The sequence below is a fragment of the Panthera onca genome, chromosome B3 (genome assembly GCF_046562875.1).
Source record: "Panthera onca isolate mPanOnc1 chromosome B3, mPanOnc1 haplotype 2, whole genome shotgun sequence".
In the NCBI taxonomy this organism is placed as follows: Eukaryota; Metazoa; Chordata; class Mammalia; order Carnivora; family Felidae; genus Panthera; species Panthera onca.
The window spans coordinates 114102919-114118542 of NC_138344.1; the positions used below are offsets into that span (position 1 = coordinate 114102919).

At 44.8% G+C, this 15624-nt stretch overlaps 1 protein-coding gene across 3 annotated transcripts in view; it reads right to left on the minus strand.

Moving 5' to 3' along the window:
• Positions 1-1298: 1298 nt before the first annotated feature.
• The window catches only part of DCAF5 (DDB1 and CUL4 associated factor 5), a 106929-nt gene continuing 92603 nt past the window's right edge, over positions 1299-15624 (minus strand). For all 3 annotated transcript variants that reach the window (XM_060620138.3, XM_060620137.3, XM_060620139.3), the window contains exons 8-9: positions 12725-12852; positions 1299-5928 (exon numbers count right to left, since the gene is read on the minus strand). In XM_060620138.3, the coding sequence (XP_060476121.1) occupies positions 4159-5928; positions 12725-12852 (1898 nt within the window). In that variant the 3' untranslated portion in view covers positions 1299-4158. The remainder of the gene's footprint in view (positions 5929-12724; positions 12853-15624) is intronic.

A 15624-nucleotide genomic window follows, 5' to 3' on the forward strand; every position in this document is an offset into this window, starting at 1 on the left:
ATTTTAAATACTAGATATCCCATTTCCTTACAATGGGACTGTCTTGTCAACAAGCCCCAAAGGACCCTTCTGCACAGCTCAAGGTAACCCCATTGAGGGGGTGGAGTGGAGCAACCCTGCAGCTGGTCTCTTGCCATGTCATTGCTGGCCCCAGGGAAGTTCATCTTTGCCTCTGAGCCTCCGTTCTTTTTTTTTTTTTTTAAATGCTTACTTATTTTTGAGAGAGACCGACAGAGTGTGCGTGGGGGAGGGGTAGAGAGAGGGAGACACAGAATCCAAAGCAGGCTCCAGGCTCTGAGCTGTTAAGATAGAGCCCGACGAGGGGCTCTAACTCTTGAACTGCCACATCATGACCTGAGCCGAAGTCAGACTCTTAACAGACTGAGCCACCCAGGCGTCCCTCTCAGCCTCCAGTTCTGAGAGCCATCTTACCACCTTTGCACTGAGAGTGAACTGCAATTAGTGTGCACATGGTTCAGATTTCTTTTTACAGTTTTCTTCTGTTACATGTGAAATAATTCAAAATTACTTCCAAGCCACCTGAATTCATGTTCTTTCATTCTGGTATGAGTGCTCAAGCACAAATGAGCACTTAGACTGAAATATCCCACCTGAGAGAACTGCACAGGTTGTCCAAAGCCATTATCTTGCTGCTGTAGGCAAGTCTGGACTCATGGAGCCTCACTTCACCTTAGTGTTTCAACCCTGGCCCACTGCCTTGCTTAGGTCGTAAGAGGTGGATGGCCTTCCTTTAGAAGTGTCTATCTTCCTCACAAGAGTCTTGGTTGGCAAGAATTTTTCAGTTAACTAAAAACGGCAGCTTTACAGGCAAGATATGGAAGGTCTTTTCTTCTTCTTCTTCTTCTTTTTTTTTAAAGGAAAACGCTTGCAAAGCATGCCTGAAACAGGGCAGGAAAAGCAACTTGTTATTTGGAAACATCAAAAACTTTCTTTTGGGGTCGTTCGTAATGTTACTTCACTGCATCACTCCCTCCGTTCCAGCCAATAAAAGGGTTAATTCCAGGATCTCACTATTCGTGAGTCCACGCAAGCCTGCTAAAGGAGACCAAGTAGATACCTCCTCCTACCCTACATTTTATTGTCCAGATGTGACCTTTGTCCCATACCTAGAAGTGGCAATGACCATTGGCATGGATGTAGAGTACCACAGTTTTTCTTCTAGTCTTCAGAGTGGCTTTGAATTGAGTTTCAACTAGGCGAGAATTAAAACAGGAAAGAAATGAAGGATCGGGGGTGTCTAAGCAACCAAGTCTTCCCTGGAAGAGAAGAGGAAGCCGTGAGAAGTGAATAATAGGTTTATTTGCATATACACAAGAGAAGAGCTAGCGTTGCTGGGAGTCACAAGAGGAGGGGCTTGTGAGGAGGTAAGGCTTCAGCAGAGGAAGGCACCTTGACAAACAAGGGATTCCTGGCTTAGTAAATCAAGCACAGTTGCAACCTTCTTTTGCCCCAAGCCAACTACTCATTTACTGCTGTCCTAGAGACACAGGAATTACTTACAAAACCAGGCAGAAAATAAAGTGGAAAGAAACGGTTTTACCTCTCTGGACCAGCCACTTAAAAAATTTATATACAGGATACAGGAAAAAAAAACAAAACAAAACATAAGAGGCACTTTCAAATAGTTCTTAATCTAATCAGTGCCGTCTGTCCTGCTAGTAAAAATACCATCATGAAAGACTTTGGGGATCAAATGTGCCTCCAAAGTTGGGGCCTCAGTTCACAAGGATTCTGGAAGTGGTTCCTGCCAGGTTTCCAGGCCTACGATCACAAGACAGGAGATTTCTGGAAGTGAGAGTGGAGTGGCTATGGAGATAAGCATTTCTCAGCCTGTTCCAGTGAGTGTCTTGTGGGCTTATCTCCTAGCAAGTGGAATCTGGGGTGCTGGGAAGAGTCTCTCCCAAGGATAGGAGACATCCTTGCTAAAAATGATCTTTCTTGAACACTAAAATTGAACCAGAATGAACTTTGACTTCTCTTTTGAGAACTCAAATGAAATTAAGGCTTTTTACATGAAAGACCAAGTTCTGCATTTGGGAACAATAACCACCAAGTGGCTGTTTCCCAAGGGAACTTAACTTCTTTTCCTCTAGAACAGTGGATTGTCCTAAGAGAAATCAGAAGAGGCTACCTACTTGATTAGGTAAAACAAAAAGATTAGGGAGGCTGACTAGGAAGGGGAAGAGAAACACACACTGAGTGATGATATCTTTTTTTTGTATATAAAGGATTAAAAAATTCCAATTTAATAAATTTTGGAAAAGCAAATGTAAAATGACTTGGGCTTATAAAACCAGAATTTACAATTATCTGTGAATAGTCAAAGACAAATCATAGAACCATTTTCATTACAAATCCAAAGTAATTCTAATAGTTACAGAATCACTTTCCCACTCCCCCCCCCCCACCGCCCCCGTGAGATTACAGTTGTTAAATTGTAAGCATCTCCACTGCTACTCATAGTCCCTCATCTCCTTCTCCTAAGACAGTGTTTTCATACCCAAGTCACATCACACATACCAGGCACGTCTTTCCTTTCACAAAGCTTAGCCAGATGATATCTCCTTTTGGCTGAGATCAACAACCTTCCTTTTATAAATAATCCTTCTTCCCCCAGCGCCTAAATTCATCCAAGTCTTCATCCTCCACATGGTCCCAGTCCCAGTAGGACGGGCCCTTCTCTAAAAGGAACACTGGATCAGTCACACATTCGGTCCTCTCTACGCCAATGCTGGCCGCGCCCCAAGTGGTCTAGCACATTTGCACCCAAGAAAAGTTACAGTGTGCCTCTTTCCCTCTCTTCCTCATTTCTTGCCACGATTCTGCTTTTTCATGACATCTGTGCTGACGAGATATCTGGTCATCCCTAGGTCTTCCTGCTTTGTGTAACTATGACCAAGTGACTGTAAGGATGGACCACTGTGATGCTGAAAATCTCTTGGTCTTTCCCCCTCTCGGTGAAATGCAGTCTCTGCCAGGAGCCAGGAGCCTTAAACCAGAGACTCTTCTCTGCTTCCTAACACACCAACTCAACAGGAATCGGTTATTTAGAGATGCCTACTGCTCTGCAAGATCTAGTCAGAACACCACAGCCTCTGCTAGTTGCAAGCCCAGGGGAAGATGCCAGTTTCCTTCAATTCTGACCAAGCATTTTGGGTTGAATTAAAAGAACATGGCACCACACTCTGCTCTTCACTACACTTCTTCATGAACATACCTATGACATCTGCTTAAATCGTCTGAGCACCAAGCTCTTCAGAGCTGCCTTTTCCCCCTCCCTTCATCACAGAGGGCCAAGGAAGTGCCCACTGGCCTCAAGAGCTCCTCTTAGTAGTACCTAACTGGTTAAAGCAGTCCCCCATAACTAGTTCTAGTTCATGGCCTCCATACAGAGTGTGGCCCAGCACTGCTCAATTTGCCATGGGTGAAGTTGACCAGGAATCTACGTTCTCTGGAATCTGATCTCAAGTGCTAACCTCCCATTAGCATTAAAAACAGTTCACTTTTAGTGTGTCCACATTAAATGCTCAATGAAGAAGTGCTACTGAGAGAAAACATGGAAGGAAAGTTTCCTTCAGAAAGGAACCATGTGTTCCTTCCAGCATGGAAGGCTTGTTTCCATTCTCCCCTTCATTTTTTCAGCATAAATCCACAACTCATTGGCAGGGCAGTCAGATTCAGCAGGCACTCACCATTAAGACCAGAACACTGACAGCATGTAAACAAGGTGAGATGGCAAAAGATACAGATCCATTGATCCTTCCCGATGGAGAACCAAAAGAAAAGCCTCGGAGACAATGAGCTCACACGTGCCGGTGAACACACACAAGAACAAGTCAAATGTCTCAACAAGGATTTACTTTAACAAAACGCACAGGTACGCGATGCTCAAGTCTTACTAGAAAGGAGTCACTTGGATTTCCCCCCCACCTCTCCTTACACAGCACAAGCCAGTGACCAGCTAAACATTCAGACCCATTATTGAATAGAAGGGAGCAGCATCAGACACAAAATCTCAGGCCCTGGTTTTATGTGCCTTTAATACTTTTTTTCCTTTTCTCTGCGTTCACTAAACAGGATTAAAAATTTTCTTTGTAAAGCTACTTTTCATAGCTTTTTGTTTTCCCTTTGTATTTATCATGTTTTTAATTTCTTCTCTGAGGAGGAATTCTCTGAATCTGTATCTTCCAATTCGATTCGGTGCCTTTTGAGGCCACTGTGGCCGTGAACAGCCCTACTGCTGTCTGTGTCTGGGGGGTCAGTGGGGTCCTCTCTCGTTCCAGCACTGGGGGTCTCACAGGCCATTTCAGACCCACAACAATCTTTGTGTAGGAGCGTCCCTGTCAGGGACAAGTTATCATGGTCAGTGTCCGAATGTCCTGGGGAAGAGCAGGCCACTGCCTCCAGCTCCCCGAAGTTCTGCCCATTGTTGTGGGGATGAGGGGGGCGGGGGTGTAAGCGTCCATTGTTGTGGTTGGCACAGATGGTTTCGGGGCTCCGCTCCTCACTGTCATCAGACTGGGTCCTGGGACAGCTGCCAGACCCACTGCTGAGAGTGGAGCCAGATGCCTTGGGGACAGGAGGAGAGGGCGGCTCCTCAGCCCGGCTGCTTAGGGCCTTGCTCAGGGCCTTTCCATTGAGCTTCTTGGTTTCGAAAGAATGTTCTACAGAGCTACCATTGTTAGTGTCCTGTGAGGTATCTTCTGGCGCCTCTGCCCAAGGGTGGCTGCTGTGCTCATGGCCTGAGCCATTGCTGGGATTTCTAGCAGAAGTCCCTTCTTTAAAAGCATCCTTGCTGCGACCTTCAGGGGGCAGGTCCTGGTTCCTCTGGGCTATGGTCATGCTTAGACAGGCTTCCTTACTGGAAGAAGGGGCTGGGTTATCCTTGTGGCTGGTTCCGGCCCTCCCTTCGTCGGCCTCCCCAGCCACGAGGGAGCTCTCTCCATCTTTGTTATTTGAGTAGGAGATATAGGAGTAGCGGAGCCACTTGTAAGCCTTATAAATTTTTCGTTCAACCGACTCTATGTCGGAGGTTGGCGATGCTCGGCTCGGCTGAATCTCCAGGGTGGAAGTGCCCCGCTCAGGGGAGGACGTCGGGGAGGAGGAGAGGTCATCCACTTTGATCTGGGGGTAATCGTAGTTGTCTTCTCCAATGTAGGTGTTGGCGGGCTTGCTCGCAGGGGTGGGCCTCTCTTCCCGGGGTGTCTTCTGTCGGCGCCGCATGGCGTTCCGCTGCCGCGTGGAGGTTCGGCGCTCGTTCAGCTCCTCCTGGTCCTCAGAGCTGCTGGAGCTGCTGGAGCTGCTGGACTCGTCTTCAGGGCTGGGAGACCGCGGCCGGGGGAAGAGATCTGTGTCCAGCTCAACCTCGCAGGCGTTCTCCTCGGAGTCGGACTCGTTGGAGAGGGCCAGGAGGCGTTTGTCCTGGTAGCGCCGCAGGGCAGACAGGCGCTGCTGGCGAGAGGCTGCGTCCTCGCACGTGGGCGGCGGTGGAGGCGACGCCACCGCGTTGGTGGTGGTGACCCGCAGGGGTCCCAGATGGAAGGCGCTGTCGGCATTCTCGTCCACCGTGGGTGGAGGGGAACGGGGCAGCGAGGCTGAGGACTCTGAGTCAGTGTAGCCTGAGCGTTCGCTGACCCCAGCGTGCAGCTGGAGTATAGTGCTCTCACTGAGGTCGCTGTCCGAGTCAGAGCTCCAGCCCTCGATCTCTCGGCGCACCAATGAGTCAAAGAAGGCCATCATCCGGGGGTCTTCCTGCACGGACTGGTTGGCATAGTCGTGTGACAGGCCACTCCCGCTGTTCAGCACAAGGCTGATGTATTCTTCGTGGGTATAGAGGCAGCGGGAATCATCCTCAATCCGTCCGTCTAGGTCTCCTGTACATCCTGGCTGCTTGTATGGGCTCCAGATCTGCACAGAAGGCAAAAACAAAACCAAGGAGGCCTGATTGGGAGGTACTCTAAAGCTGGTAGTGATAAAGAACACTAAGGCAGAGTTTCTCCGGACCCTCCCCTGTCATTTAGCCAGGATTTGCTAACCAGTTTTAAAAACGTATTCTTTACCAGACCGGATTATGTGGGCCACACATGAAAACCCAGGCTTCTAGAGTCCGATGTTGGAAAAAGCATCGTCTAGGACACGGCATCAGCCTAGTGTCGGGAAAGCGAAGTCCCATCTCTAGGCGCAGCACAGTGACACGCCATCTCCCCTACAGCGCCCCCTCTCCTTTAGCTTCCTGTGTTAGTAGCGTGGAAATTACAACAACCCCCTCCATAATCTTGAAGGGCAGGGGAAGACTTGAAGATTGGCCAACGTGCTCAAAACTCTCAGAAGACTGAAACTGTGCACAGGGAGGTGCCACTTTTCCAAAGTGGAAACAGACCCAGCAGTCAGTCCTCCGTGGTAGTTAGTATTTCAGCCTATAACTCCACTTCTCCCCAACTGCAACATTTCTATTTTTAACTAATGGGAATTGCTTGTGGAGCTTGATAAGAATAGCCAACTGCCTACACTGCAGTTCCCTCTTGGACATGCAGGCATCAGTTACCCGGGAAACTGGGTTCTCTTAACCAGGTTGCTGCTGGCCTGCTCCCCAACTCTTCTGTTAGCTACAGGAATGGGTAGGACACACACCCCAAGACCGGAGACCCACCCTTTAACAGCCTCCACTCTATCACCAGAGATACAGGCTGACAACCAGAGGATCTAGGCAGAGCTAGGTAGGACTCAAACTCAGGTGTGCCTGACTGCAAAGGCCCAACTTTACAAGTGGAATAAGTTATGCAAAAATCCAGTTCAAGGTAATTAAGCTGTCACTGCAAATGAGAATGCTTAGCTTCACCTGACTGCCAGACTGGTCCATGGAGCAGCTCAAAGAAGCTCAGTTACATCAGCCGGTAGCCATGGCAACTCAGATGAAATTCCAGGCGATTTTCTTGCCTGACAGGCTGGTGTCTATCTTTAGGCACCCAACCCAGAAAACAGGGCTCTTCATTCTCTAACCTGGATCAAGACAATGCCTTTGCTTCCCCAAAGCTATCCAAGGACAAATTCACCTCCTTATGAGCACTTTCCTGAGGCCCAACCCTTCCCATGCTTAACTTGCAACTTCTGGGAGGCAGAATCTCTTTGGAGGATCCCCAGTTCAAAAGGGGCTAGAAAAACCTAAATTAGCTCTTTTCACCAATTCTTACTTTAGATTTATTCTTCTTTTGACTTTGTTCCCTGCCCACAACTCCTCAGGCATTCTCCCGTCTCCATCTTCATTATGTGACCCAGGGGAGGTTTAAGTAGTGGTTCTCACACCCCAAAGTGCGCAAGAATCACCTGAAGAGTCATAACAGTGTTGACTCCTGAGTCCCACCCGTAGAGATTCTGATTCACTACATCACGACTGGGTACCAGGGCTCTGCATTTTTAACAAGGGGAGACCAACATTTAAGAAACACTAGTATACGGTTAGAAAATAGTGGAGGGGCACATGTGTGGCTCAGTCTGTTAAGCATCTGACTCTTGATTTCGGCTCAGGTCATGATCTCATGGTTCATGAGTTTGAGCTCTACATCGGGCTCTGTTGCTGACAGGGCAGAGCCTACTTGGGATTCTCTCTCCCCCTCTCTCTCTGCGCCACCCCCACTCTCTCTCTCAAAAATAAATATAGAAAAAAAATTTATTTTTGAGAGAGCACAAGTGGGGGGAGCAGAGAGAGGGGGACAGAGGATGCAAAGCAGGCTCCATGCTGACAGCAGCGAGCCTGATGTGGGGCTCAAACTCCCAAACCGTGAGATCATGACTTGAGCTGAAGTCAGACGCTCAACTGACTGAGCCATGCAGGCACCCCCCAAAAAAAACTTAAAAAAAAAAAAAAGTTTAAGTAGCAGAAAATAAAGGATTTTTCTGAGGAGATTCTCAAATTCTTTGTGAGACCCAAAGTTTGGGAAACATTCAGATATGGCCTTCAACAACAGGCTCAAGCTACGAATGACTATCTCTGCAAACAAATGTCCAAGGGAAAAGTTTGGTGGCTTAGGAAGGAAACTGGAGGGATTCCAAAGGCAAAGTCCTTAGGACTTTTTGGGGCCTCATTCTATATTCTGGGCCAGATCTCTTACTTTCTCAGTTTAAAAATGGTGAAATGTTACTAACCATGTTATCTAATATAAAGATGAATCTATATGTGCATCACAGAAACACAGAATTTGTTAACAGAAGTACAAAATATTGAAGGTGGGATGCTGGTCCAACTATCCAACAAACCAGTTTCTAGGTTCTTTCTGATCTATTACCCAGCCTCCTATTTCTTCCTTCAGGAATGAAAATCATTAACACTGAAAGTCAGCTTTTATTTGGGCTCTGGAATGTATTAAGCTGAGGTAGACTTTCATTCCTGAAGCTTAGAGTAATGGAACAAACCACTGGATCAGGAGACAGGAGACTTGAGTGTGGGTTCCCACTCAATTCCTAGTTAGCTGGTTGACCTTGGATAAAGCTCAACCCCCTGATCTAAACAGTGAATTAGATGGGTCTTATCCAATCCTAGGATTCAGAGCAAAATAAAACCATCATGCCAGACAGCCAGTTTTCAGTCCTCAAGGGACTTGTAGCACAGAGCTGCTGGGGCTGACAGAAGGGGTAGGAACCCCAGCTCTGTGGCCTCACATAGCCTGGGCAAATGACTTCACTCTCGAAAGTCTCTTTTCTCATCTGTAGAAATGAAAATGACAAAATGACATAACCTATACCACAGAACAACAAAACATGGTGCTTTCTCTTTCACTTGGCAGCTGAACACCTTAACTAGAAAGTCTCAGACCCATCCTCAAAGAGACTTTTGAACATCAGAAGGACTGACCGTCGCTATTATCTTAGTCCTCATCCTTAAAATGTCAGTTTCAAATATTTGTGAAAGTGGTTATTTCTTTCCACTGAAACAACTCAGAAGTAAAGCAACGAAAACACAACTTCTTTAAAAAATTTTTTTTTAATCTTTATTTTTGAGAGTGAGAGAGAGACAGAGCATGAGCAGGGGAAGGGCAGAGACAGAGGGGGAGACACAGAATCTGAAGCCGGCTCCAGGCTCTGAGCTGTCAACACAGAGCTCGATGTGGGGCTCGAACTCAAGGACCACGAGATCATGACCTGAGCTGAGGTCGGATGCTTAACCGACTGAGCCACCCAGGTGCCCCCAAAACACAACTTCCTGTTGCTAACATGTTAAATGTGGCTAGATATGACTCCTCTAGGGGCAAGGTTCATGAGAAAAGGAGGGATGAGCAGGTTCTTCTCCAAGCCCAGTGAAAAGTTTAGTTCAAGAGACTGCTGAGGGTAGGGCCCTGCGGTGGCTCAGTCCATTAAGCATCTGAGTCTTGATTTCGGCTCAGGTCATGATCACACAGTTCATGAATTCAAGCCCCACGTCAGGTTCTGTGCTGAAAGTGTGGAGCCTGCTTGGGATTCTTTCTCCCCCTCTCTCTCTCTGCCCTTCCCCTCCTCATTCTCTCTCCCTCAAAATAAATAAACATTAAAAAAAAAAAGGCTGCTGAGGAAAAAGATGCAGTTCAATTCTTATTTAAACATCATCAAAATGGAAAACAATTAAGTAGCAAGTGTTCTGATCTACATAGGTGACCATGACAAGCCTGACGTAGCAGTTCTAAGCCTTCTTCTCTTTGTGATATTGTACTAAATTAAGAAATTTGTCAGGGGTGCCCGGGTGGCTCAGTCAGTTAAGCGTCCGACTTCGGCTCAGATCAGGATCTCATGGTTCCTTGGTTTGAGCCCCATGTTAGGCTCTGTGCTGATAGCTCAGAGCCTGGAGCTTGCTTCGGATTCTGTGTCTCCCTCTCTTTTTGCCTCTCTCCTGCTCATGCTTGGTCTCTCTCTCTCTCAAAAACAAATGATAAACATTAAAAAAATTAAAAAAAAAAAAAAAAAGAAATTTGTCCATCTACCAAGAAAATCTATACAGACAGAGACCTAAAATTGCTACTCAAGGGTTCTCCACACTCTCTAATCTGGCTTCCAAGACCTTCTGGGCCCATCTCTTGCTAACCTTCCTGCCTTATATCTTAGATCTCTCTTCTTGTGCACTTCATTTTGGCCAAACAGGATCATTTTCTGAACAGGTCCTACACTTCACTGTTTCTGAGTATTATTTCTTAGTATAATGCCTGGAACACTGTAGGTGATCAATAAATATTTACTGATTCAATGAAATAATTAACTACCCATTCCCTCTACTTAGAATGTTCCTGGTATCTTATTCTTCTTCCTTTTACAGTCTTTATTCTTCAAAATCTAGTTCAAATATTGCCTGCCTGAGGTTACCACAGACGGGAAAACTCTCTTTCCCCCAGAGCATTTTGTTTATATCTCTTATGTAGGTATTGCATTTTTTCATTATCTTTATTTCTTGTCTCTCCTACTGGGTCATCAATTCCTGGGGGACCTGCGTTACCTTTTTTTTCCTTTATGTTCCCCATAGGCCCTAGCACAAATGGCATACACAGGTATATCATAAATGTCACAAGTATCATAATTGAATAAATGAATACTGGTCTTTGAGGGAAAAAAATGTCAGCATTTGTCCTATCTTGCCCCTCTGTGTTTAAATACAAAACAAACCCCCTTGTTTGCTCAGTGTGGACATTCAGGGAGTTAGAAAACTGTTATGGGTGAGAAGAGGTTGGCCCTGACAGCAGGGATTCTACTCTGAGTTAAAAAGGCAGCAGTAAAGGACAAGGGAGAAGGTGAAGTGGAGAGAAAAAAGAGCTCAGACTGGGCTAAAACATTATGCTCTTGGGGCCATTGGTCCTCTCAGAAATAGCAAGCAGGAAAGTGACACTTATTAAAATAGTCAGAAATTGTCAGGCACAGGTAATTCACAAGGCACTCCTGGATGGCAAGTCACTGTTAGCATCCTTACTTGACAGATGGGAAACAGACTCAAATAACTATTCAAGGGCACCAGTTGTGTTGACTTAAGGTTTCAAATGGCTAATCAGGCCTCTTGGTAGGGCAGCATTCAGACCCCATGGGAACCTGGAAGCAGTGAGTTCCATAGTTAAGTCTGGATAACCTCCCAGAGAAAACATTTTCTTCTCTTTCTCCTCTGAGAACTTGGCTAGTTTCCAAACATGACCTTTAGGGTAAGGCCTCCAGTTGACTAAACAATAAATGGGGAGACTAAGTACAGAAGCATCCCAGAGTACATAGCCAAACAGGAATCTCTCTTCTAAAGGAGATGTCCAAGCTGGGCTCTGAGAAAGAGAATGACGTCACCAGGCCGAGAGAGGACATGCTACTGTGCCAACCCATTAGTCATCGGCCAAAGGAGAAGAGAAAGCAATTCAAGGGACAGAGCCAACTCCACAACTGCTCAGTGAAGGACTCTTAAGATGACCACCTCTAGCAGGGGCTTCTGGCTGCCTGCTGCCTTCCACCAGCATGGGAGTGTGACAGGACATTGGGAAGAACAAGAAACAGGGCTCTATCCTAACTACCGCTAATCAGCTGTGTAATTAACCCCAGATGGGTAGTTTATCATTTAAATCTCATCATCTATAAAAAGAAAAAGTCCATAAAAATGATCCAGAAGTCCTGCTCCAGGTCTGTGGAAAAATATGTGCAATCATGAAAGTCAGTCCTGATCCATAGGACCAACAAAACTTAAATAAAGGAAGTTGGATTAAGGATAAATAAAAATACGACCCATACTCCAACATTACATTTCTGACAACTTCCCTTGCTCAGATATAACTTGAATAGTTAAAGAAAAAGAAAAGGAAAGGGAAAAAGGGAGGGAGGGAGGGAGGAAAAAAGGAAGGAAGGAGGAAAGAAGAGAAGAAAATGAAAACTGGTTTTCAATGTCATTTTAGGATAAAATATGAGGAGTTTTATCTTTTGGGGGGATTATCATCCATCCTTACTTAAAAATCAAGTTATCAATGAGTCCTGAAGAATTTATCATTTGCCTCAAACCTTCATTTTCTCCAATGTGGAAAAGGGTTACTAACTACTGGAATGTGAGTGATGTCCTTCTGTGGACACAGGCCAGGCTTGGTCTCTTGGTTGCAGGTTCCAAATACATTCCTTGGCTGGGTTCAGTTCATTGAGTCGATGTGCAACTAATGCAAGTGTTTAGCTTCAATCACAACCACATGCAGTGGTTTTTGATATGTTCTGAGACAATTTAGCTATGGTTCTGGCAGTCACTTAGTTATGTCTGTGCCATATTAGCATAGCAATTAATGCAAAGTGCACCCGAGTAACTGAGGGGACAGTGGCTTCCAGATGAGGCTTGGAAAACAGAACTCATCAGACTCCAGATCAAAAGCTATTGGCAACGTAGTGGCATACAAATGGCATCTAGTTTCAAAGCCTGGTGACTATTTTTAAAAGAGGTCCTGAAAGGAGGGTTTTAAACCACTCTTTTTAATATCAATTTTTCAGTATTCTGTAGCATGTGAAAATAATCGAGAGGTTTTTAAAAGTAATCTGTGCCCAACGTGGGGCTTGAACTCACAAACCCAAGATCAAAAGTCGTATGCTCTACTGACTGAGCCAGCCAAGTGCCCCAAAATAATTGAGAATTTTGATAGACCTTTAGTATGTTTAGATATGAGGTCCTATATATATTGTTCTAGTTTCTTCCCATTATGAATTGTAATAATTTGTTTAAAACAGTTAGAAGGGAAAGATGCCTCACCTTGATAATCTTTTCTACGCCAGAAGAGCAGATCATGTAGGTGTGAGGGTTAAATCGGACCTGGTTAACAATAGACCGATGCCCTTTCAGCACCATGAAGGCTCCGTTGACCACCCTACCAATGCCACCTGGGAAGACAGAAGGAAACAAAAATCAAATGATGAAATGGAGCAAAGTAAAGAGGTTCCAGTAATGGCAGACAAACAGTTCTGAACTGGAGCCAAGATTTTTTATTAACTATGCCACCAGCAGAATGCTTAATCTTACAGATAAAGTTGCTATGGAAAGAGGGAAGATGAAACATTCTCTCAGCATATGTGCTCTTACCAAGAGCCTTTATTTAGCCTGTAAGCATTGCCCACGCCCACCCCCTGCAATTCCATTGTCAATGAAGCCACAGGCACTTAAAACATTTCTCAAGTTTTTGATCCCCAAGATAGAACCCAAGTGTTACCTTAGAAAAGGCCAGTCATGAGCAAAATGAGACTGAACTACTTGGGAACAGTGAGGCAGCTGAGCCAGGGACATGCAGAACCAGAAGCATATAATTACTTAAATGCACAGAAAAATCTCTCATCTACTTGCCCTCAATTTCTATGATGAAGGTAGCAAACAAAACAAACATATGAAAACCACGGGGAAAATAATGGAAAAAATCCTTTTATTACCCTGATAATGGGGAGAGTTAGGGATAAAGAAAGGAGATCTGGGCCACTTCCCTAATAGGAAGGGCCCAAGTACTAAGAATGTGAATTAGAGTAAGGGCCTTAAAACCGTCACATATGTATTAAAATCAAGAGGCCACTAATAGAAAGCTGTATTTTAAGGACCGTCCTGTAGGCTTTCTTCTTCAGTGACTGAGAAAAGCACCAGAGGCCTGGAACATATAACACAGATGAAGATGTCATCATTTATACACTTGAAATAATCTCAAAGGTTCAACTTCACTGGTAAGGGCATCACACACAACATACACATCCATGTTCTGAACAAGGTCGCTTCTGAGCAACCATCAACAGCTTAGTACACGTAAGCCAACCTGTGTCCCCAGCCAACTGGCAAAATGTGATGCGTTCAGACACAAACAAATAAGTATCTGTTTATCTAAGCAATGAATACCATCTTAGCCCCTACCAGGAGCTTGGCACCACTAGGGCACAAAGTATCAATCAGTAGGCAGTCTTGGCTTCACATACCTCCACCCCACTCCCAACTCCACCTTGTTTAAACATTCATTCCAGACATTTCTCATCTCAGTGTCCTAGAGGGACAATGACTAGGAACAATATCCCTTCTCCAGACATAATCTGGTTCTGGAGAAGGTGTCTTCTTCTGCTTTTGGCCTCCTGACACAATTCCTCTTGTGACTCATGGAAGATATCCCTCTTTATTGCCATGTACATATATATCTTTTTTACGACAGTGAGAGTTTTCAGACTGCATTGATCTGTTCCTTGGTAGTGCCCACTTAACTAGCACTAGGTGCTTATTCTACTTGGTAAGTGACAAAAACGTCCTTTGCCTAATTTTCCCACCATAGTTGACATTATTAATGTTTGAATTATCCAGGATGTATAATATACTTAAAGTTATCCATATCTCAACCCAACATCATCAAGTTTGCTAATAAACCTTGGAGAGTGACTAGACCATAGAATAAATGTGTTTTCATGGATCAGGAAAGGTTAAGCACTAAAGTAGGCTGCCATGATGGGAATCCCTAGGCAGCCTGAGTGTACTGGGTTCCTAGACTGGAGTGGGAGGAGGGGAAGGTAACTTGAGCCTAATCAAAATAAAAATAAACTTGAGAAAATTAAGGACAAGAGATCCATGGGAATCTAAACCAGTCGTCTCAACATAGGGATCTTACCACCCCCCAAAGATTTCCCTTGGATTTTTTTTTTTTTTCTTAATATAAGGTTGATTCAAAAAGTAGCATTCCCATTCATGGTTTTCTTCTGAATTCTACTCATACCTGTGCTGGGGTAGTCACTTAGCAAAGAATCTTTGGGCTAAACCTAGTACTGATCTCTTATTTAATCCTACTGCCTCCAAGAAAAGTAATTTAAATGACTCAGAGAATGTGAGTGATTTCTTCCTAACCATACAGCTAGTAAATGGCAGAGTCAGGATATGAACCAGAGCCTGTTTGGCTGTAACACCCAATATCCTTTCCACTGTAACAGTGGCCTTTAAGAGATGAAAGGATTTGAATAGGGATGGAGTCTGAAGCTCATAAAATCTTTCTAAATCTTTCTGGCAGTTATCATATGGGTTGGTTTTTTTTTTTTTTATAAGTCATCAACTTAAGAAAGGGGAAGGGGTAGACTCTATCCAATGGCATCCTGAGTACAAGCTCCATAGTATCACCACAAGACATTGCCAACACTGAATAGTTCACGAAAGTAGAACTGGCTCTCTTGTGTACCTAGAACTGGGGGCGCAATGCCTGAACCAAAAAGTACCTGCTTAGTAAGCACTTGTTGAATGGACAGTGTTTCAGGAGACGGCAATTCTAGAATAAATACCACCAAAGGAGGACAGATAGAGGATGTCATGTCTTAAAGAATCAACTACCACAGAACTAAATTTTATCAACCAAACTGATCTTAATCTGTTAAAGGTTATTTGGAATACAATTACAGTAACTTTTGGACTTGCAGAATAAGTGAAAGGGTACCCACATCTGTAAATTGAGACCATGGGAAAACTTTCTATTGCTCTTCCATGCTATGTGACCTCATCTGATTTCTCTTCTTGGCAGCAATTTTTTTAAGTTTATTTACTTATTTTGAGAGAAACACATATATCGCAAGTAGGGGAAGGGCAGAGAGAGAGGCAGACAGAATCCCAAGCAGGCTCCACACTCCTGACATGGGGGCTCAAACTCACAAAACTGT